The sequence below is a fragment of the Triticum dicoccoides genome, chromosome 3A (genome assembly GCF_002162155.2).
Source record: "Triticum dicoccoides isolate Atlit2015 ecotype Zavitan chromosome 3A, WEW_v2.0, whole genome shotgun sequence".
Taxonomy (NCBI): Eukaryota; Viridiplantae; Streptophyta; class Magnoliopsida; order Poales; family Poaceae; genus Triticum; species Triticum dicoccoides.
Genome location: NC_041384.1, coordinates 411,184,211 through 411,190,831, shown reverse-complemented (window position 1 = coordinate 411,190,831; position 6,621 = coordinate 411,184,211). Strand labels below are relative to the sequence as shown.

The window sequence follows — 6,621 nt, the reverse complement described above, 5'->3', positions numbered from 1 at the left end:
TGAGAATTCAACACCGAACCACGCTGATATCGGGTCATTTTTCTATTTATCTAAGCCGAAAAGCGGTCAAAAATGGACCGATATCGGTGCCTGGGGCCGACGGCTGGATGCCCAACCGCCCCAGCGCCGATTCTGCCGTCGGCTCGCTTTCAGGCGGCGATTTTTATGTCTCCGGCGGGCCAACGGCTGGAGATTTTTTTTAGACAATGCTCTTACATGTCGGACACGCTTGAACATGGGCCGGCCCGTGAAAAACGGCCCGTTTATAACAGCCGCAACTGTTTCACTTGGCAAGAAGGCGCGGGTTTATAACAGCCGCAACAAGATCCGAGAAGACATCCACCCATCTCTTTACGCGGCCGGCCCGCCTAACTCTCACCTTGCCGCTGCGGGACGCTTGCTCCGCCCCGAAGCTTCCCTTCCCCGATCCCCCGCCGCGGCTGTTTCCGTCGCCGGTCAAGATGATGTCCGGCGGTGGCTACTCCGCCCTCGACGATCCCAAAGCCTCCGGATCCGTCCCGGTAAGTACTCATCAACCCCTCGCCCACCGTCCATCTCTTCTCGCGCCTCACCTCTCACGTCTCGCGCAGGCGGCGACGGGGCCAGATCCGCAGACCATCAAGTTCACCGAGTCCAACCTCCAGACCTTCCCACCCTCAGAAGCCAAGGGCAAGATCTCTGGCGCCTACCGCCCGCCCACTGACTCCGACGGTGAGATCAGATCTCCTCCTCTCCACTCTCTTCTCTTACATCGGATCTCCATCGCGGATCTGACTTTGTTCTAGCGGCTGTGCAGACACCTTCTCGTCCAAGGTTGGAGGGGGAGGCGGAGGCAGGGGTAGCGATGGTGGGTCGGACGATGCCGCGCAGGGCGGCTGGTTCCGGATGTTCTCGGTAGCGGCCTACAAGCCCTACTTCGACGTTGACACGTCCGATGTCGTGGAGAGGATCTGGGAGTCGGTCTTCCCCTTCCGCGGCAACTTCACAGAGAAGACTTCCGACAAACCCGACCTGTATGCTTTACCCGCATTCCCCTACTTTATTTATATATGTTGGCTTCATTCATCTTGTTGATAAGATCTGTATGCTTGAGAATGAATGCGGCAAGAGTAGTAAAATGTTAGAATGCTTTAGTGTTTTTGCTGGACATGATTCCTGATACAATGTCTTCAGTTGTGGAATGAGAGTGTGTTGTTGGTCTACTAGTTCAGAATAAAGTTTTAGTTTCATGGACCAGTTCCTTCTGTGTCTGACCGTTCCATAAGCTCTGCGTTATGGTATAGTGGGATGTATTGCTCTTGATCCACCTGATCTCTACACGGATGATTAATGCCTGTGAAGAGTGGTAATGCTGTTAAGATGATTCCTTGGCCTTGAAAGTATCTTCTAATGGTAGGCCATTTGTTTAGAAGAGGGAGCAGGGTTAATTTCCAGCACAGGGCGTGACATTGGTTGCTGTTGTTTTTTCTTATGCAAGTGGATTAAGTGGAATACTGGATATTTTCCTTTCATCCTTTGGTATCCTGATGGAAAGCTAATCGTTTAGTGGCAGATATTTCCTAGAATTATTTTCCTTTAATCACGTGTATAATTTATAGAAGCCTTGAAATATTCAAATGCTTACATTAAGGTTTCATTTCAGCTGTTCTGTAGACTATTTTATTTCATTAATTTGTACCGCGATGCAAATGTATCTATCCTGATTCTTCCTACAGCGAATAATAAAACAAGTCCTAATCATATCAATTTAGGACAGTACTGGTTCACAACGATTAAGTGTTGTAACTGATAGTCCGATATGATCTAAATAGCTTGTCATATGTGCAGAGTATCCTTTGCGGTGCTATCAACTATATTTCTGCCACCTATTTTATTGCCTACGTCTAAATTTCACAATAATAATAGGAGCCACACGTGCTGGTTTATATTAGCACTTCACCATGTTCTGATTTTTTCTAACCAGTTCATTCCGTGGAAGATTTATTTATACAGATAATTAAATTAACAATTCTTTTAATGAATGTTATATTTAGAATTCAATGAATGATTAAGAATTGTAAGTTTGAACTTCTAATCAATTTACTTTGGAATTATTGACATCACAATAACTTGTTTTTAATAGGTATGGGCCATTCTGGACGTGCACCACCCTGATTTTTTTTGCTGCTTCCATTGCCACGTTTGTCACCTACCTTTCCCACAAATGGCACAAGAAAGAGTGGACCTATGATATTAACCTGGTTACATGGTCTGCTGGCTTATTCTATGGCTATGTGACATTTGTTCCCCTTGGGTTATATGTCATTCTTAAGTACTTCTCAGCACCTGCTGGACTCGTGCAATTGTGGTGCCTGTATGGGTACTCTTTGTTCATCTTCATTCCAGCCTCGGTCAGTACATCCTCAATATGCAGATAGACTTTGAATTCTTTTCTGTTTGTTTAGCTTTCCATTTCAGTTAGATGTAAGTGTACTGAACTGTGAATCAGTTCAGTTTGCGGTATTTAAGTTATCTATCTGATATGAACTGATCCTATATGGTTTAGTGTTGCCGGTGACATGCCCTCTTTACCAGGCAAACCTGTAGTTTCTTCAAATGATCTTGATTTACTCCTGCCAACACTTCAATGTCATAAACAAGTAAAAGGAGGGACAATTATTTTAACTGAGGACTAACATTTTTCTTTTCCATTTGTGTTACAGCTTCTGTCAATTGTGCCAATAGAAATATTCAGATGGGTTATTGCTGGTGTCGCTGGGTTTATGTCTGCTACCTTCGTCGCTGTCAATCTCCGTGCCCACATCTTAAACTCTGGGGAGCGGTGGTTTCTGATCGTTGCAGGGATATTCTTGTTGCAGTTGGGATTGGCTGTTTTGCTGAAACTTTATTTCTTTACGATAACTGTATAGGGAGATGGGGCTGCTTCTTGTATTAGTCAGAAATGAGCATGCAGGAGTCGATTCATTGATGTAATTTTCCAGGTATACATCCCACCTTACATGTGACACTCAGGAACGAACACATACCACTTCGTTAGCCTCTGAAATCACAGAAATGGCAAAATGTCCTTTGGTTATTATGGGGTTAAAGAGTATGTTTTGTGGTTTACTTTTTGTTCCAGTCACTTGAGATTAATATATTCAGGTTTATATCTGTACATTATTTCAGATACACGCTGTCTGTAGCAATCTTGGCTATCTGTAGCACCCAAAATTAGGAAAATACCGAGCGGGACAGGCTGCGTGCTCCTTACTCTTGGAGGGACACCGAGTGGAGCAGGCTGCTCGCCAATAAGCTGGGGGACACCGAGTGGAGCAGGGTTGCTCGCCAATAAGCTGGGGGAGACTAGTATAGGGTCGTGAACTCCTCTGCCCGCAGGCTCTGTGCTAGACGTGAACTTGTGACCGGCATGGTGCACGCGTGGGTGTGGCGCGCTCCTGGCTATGCCATCCTCGCCCCCCTCCCGGGCACTCTGCATCAGTAGGCCTATCTTGTCGGACATATGTCGTCGCTGCCTGCACCATATGAGTATGCTCCCTACGTCGTATCTCTGTCCGGTTGCTACTAGGGTTGGCCCGGTGCTAGCTCCAGCAGCACACTTGCGCCTCCTCAGCCTTGTGACATGGGGCCTCTGCAAACTCCACTTCAAACCGTGCCAGCGCAATTTTCGCCGTCCGAAAGCAGCTCCGACTGATACCTCGACATGGTTTCATTGTCACACATGAGCTTGAGCTGTAATCTTCGCTTTATCCGCCCTCTTGTACCGCTCGTCATATCTTGGTGGGGGTGAATGACTTTCGATCACTCACACAGGCCATGACTCCCTCATCACTACCTATATTCCTCTTAAACTTTGCATTGTCTTGCTCTCTCCCTCTCTCGTTAAGAATTTACTCTCTGGTCACCAACTCACTCGTGACAATCCTGTTTCTGTCAAGTTTGATAAATTTGGGTTCTCTTTTTTTTTTGAACATCTCAAAGACGCACTAAGCGCCATTTCATTCCAAGTAACAACAGTTTACATGATGAATGACATATCCCTGCTGTATTACTTCTGGAATAATTTGTTCCAGGGAATGATGCCATTGCTGGTGATCTGCAATATTACAAGTAGTTACAGTACTTTGATATGGATGAGATTCCTGTGAATAAGCTTGCCTTGCTGGCTTGCTGCATCATGGGCTTCTCTATTATGATTCCTGCTAACATGAAACACCTGGACATTACTAGAGTTTGTGAGGGCACAAAAGTCTGTAAGAAGTCCTCTTATTATCCAATTTCCTGGTTGTATGCTCGGTTCTCTCGCTGCTGCTGCTTTAGCCAGTCTTAGATTATCTGTTAAAACGACTGCTTCCTGTAATCCCGTGTTGTTGAAGATAATAACTGCTAACTTGATTGCTAGCGCTTCTGTGTGAATCGCTGATTATGCTTGCATGGTTGATGCTGAAAACTTGATCTTCCATCTTGATTTTCCTTCTTGTACCTGCATAAATATTCCTACACCTGCTTTTCCCCATGTTATCATGCTTGATTGTCCCTGTCCATTCCAAGCCGCAACTGTAGAAATCTTGTTTGAAGTCGAAAGTTCAGCGTTGTCGATTGTAGTCCCTTTGATATGTTTGTCCCTGCCATGCTTATGGATTATTTATGTTTCAGAATTTGCTAATTCCTGCGTGTTTACATTTTGTTCCAAAGACATACTCCTTATGATAGCTTGGGCTGCAGGGTAGACATGAATTGGAGAGATATCCTTTTTTGAGAAAGTTTATCATTTTTGAATTTCCAAAGGCACCACAAAAATATTAAAATATTATTTAAGGTGGCATGTGGATGATTAGAATTTACTAAACTTGTAATGGTATTGAATAAAGAATCTGGTTATGATTCAGCAAATCAGTTCTAATGTACCAAGGCTTTGAAAACCATCCTGCTTTGGCAAAAGCACAATTGAAAGATATGTGCATCTCATCTTCTATATGTGATTGCTGTTGTTCCATGCCTCGATGCCAACCCAGTTGTGGAGGTGCTCACCATGACTGCATTCCTCCTTAACGACGAACACTACACTTCCAGATTCGGGCGCTCATCCCACAAACTCTTGCTCAGCATTGCTCCAGGTTACTTTGTTCTTCGCGTATTCGGGTGTCTCTAACCCCAACACTTCCTCAAATTTCCAGCACAAGCTTGATCGTTAGTCGCCTGCCTACTTGTTTCTCGGGTACTCACTTGATCACCACAGTTACCATTGTTACGATCCAACCACCCTCTAGGTTCTCACCTCGCATCACATTTGTTTTGACAAACACTAGTTCCCGTTAACTGTGGATCGCTCGATTAAGGGTCCATGAAGGAACAACCAAGCTATGTCATCACAGCATACTCCCAGGAAGAACTAGCCTCACCCGAGGTACATCTTCATGAGGTAATCGATCTCCAAGCCCTTACAAACTTCTTGGTTTCTTCACAAACTAGAAAACTCCCATGCACCTAGTCGATCTCAGCCCTCCAAAAGTTTATTAAAAAAGAGGTTTCTTGGTGATAGATCTCTTGCTCTTGTGCTTCAAAATACCTCTACACTCAATTCTTTCAAGATATGGCCTTGGATTGGGGAGGTAAGAGTTGAAAGCAAAAGGGGGGTTAGATCTCAAATACTTGGCTTTGAGTAGAAAGCCCTTTGAAATCAACACAAGAAGGTGATATTCTCTCTTAAAAATATATGGTATGAGTGGACTGATGGGAAGGTGGGGCTATATATGGGGTTGACTAGAAATATGACTGTTACACACTTTTTTAACACATCTCAGAAGCTCCTGGGTGATCTGCATGGAGGCTTCAATCAATACAAAAGGTGGCAACTTTCAAAGGACTCGAAAGGTTGGAACTGAGTTTAAAAGCTCCAAGTGGACTACCTCGCAGGTGGCACACACTCTGGAATGCATTCGGAATTTTTGAGAGGGTAACATAAAGCTTGCCAACACCCTTGGTGACTCCGAGTGGAATGCTTGGCGGTTCTGAATAGCTAGGGTTTGCAATAGCTATACTTGGGTTAATGGCCTCGCAGGTTCCGATTGCAAGAGCTCAAAAGTTCTTAAGTATAGAAGCGTAGGTAGACATAGTGGAGTATTTTGAGGGCATTGGAGTTGATCTTTAAGCACACAGAGAAAGAAACTCATCTTAGCAACCTCATTCCCCTTTTGACAGTATTGACATGCCTATTGATGCAATGTGATGTTGGACCACTAAAATGCAAAATAAATAGATAAGTCCTTGCCTTGTCCAACACTATCTATGAGAATTTGTGGGGGCACCTCATCTCGTTTGTTGCAACCTAACAGAACTTTCATGATATAAGTTACTTAAATTATTATTCTTTGAGATATGTTGACATTAATTATCAAAATCAACCAAAGGGATTAGATGCACTTTCATGGGCACACAATGTTTTTCACAATTATCGTCACTGAGGATGGTGTTCCCTCCAACCACCCTATGATGATCTTCCTTTGAGGATAGATTCGTCGAATGCTCAGGCCTAGGAAACTTGAATCGTGATGTTTGACCCTTAGGGTCCCTGGGGATATTAAGGATTACTTTATGAGATAAGCCTCCCTCAGTCTTTCT

General features: G+C 44.3%; 1 protein-coding gene across 1 annotated transcript; it reads left to right on the top strand.

Annotated features, from left to right (window-relative positions):
* The first annotated feature begins 333 nt into the window (after positions 1-333).
* On the top strand, positions 334-3,108 carry LOC119268353 (protein YIPF1 homolog). Its single transcript, XM_037549963.1, has 5 exons — positions 334-521; positions 591-711; positions 797-1,013; positions 2,123-2,390; positions 2,703-3,108. The coding sequence occupies exons 1-5, from the start codon at positions 462-464 to the stop codon at positions 2,907-2,909; spliced, it is 873 nt and encodes a 290-aa protein (XP_037405860.1). The 5' UTR covers positions 334-461; the 3' UTR covers positions 2,910-3,108.
* The last annotated feature ends 3,513 nt before the right edge of the window (positions 3,109-6,621 follow it).

What these genes read in the sequence shown, in the direction of transcription:
- LOC119268353 (XM_037549963.1), top strand. Translation starts at nt 462, where the DNA reads ATGATGTCCGGCGGTGGCTACTCCGCCCTCGACGATCCCAAAGCCTCC. An exon ending in AAGCCTCCGGATCCGTCCCG is followed by an intron (nt 522 to 590) that starts GTAAGTACTCAT and finishes CGTCTCGCGCAG; the next exon opens with GCGGCGACGGGGCCAGATCC. An exon ending in TCATCTTCATTCCAGCCTCG is followed by an intron (nt 2,391 to 2,702) that starts GTCAGTACATCC and finishes TTTGTGTTACAG; the next exon opens with CTTCTGTCAATTGTGCCAAT.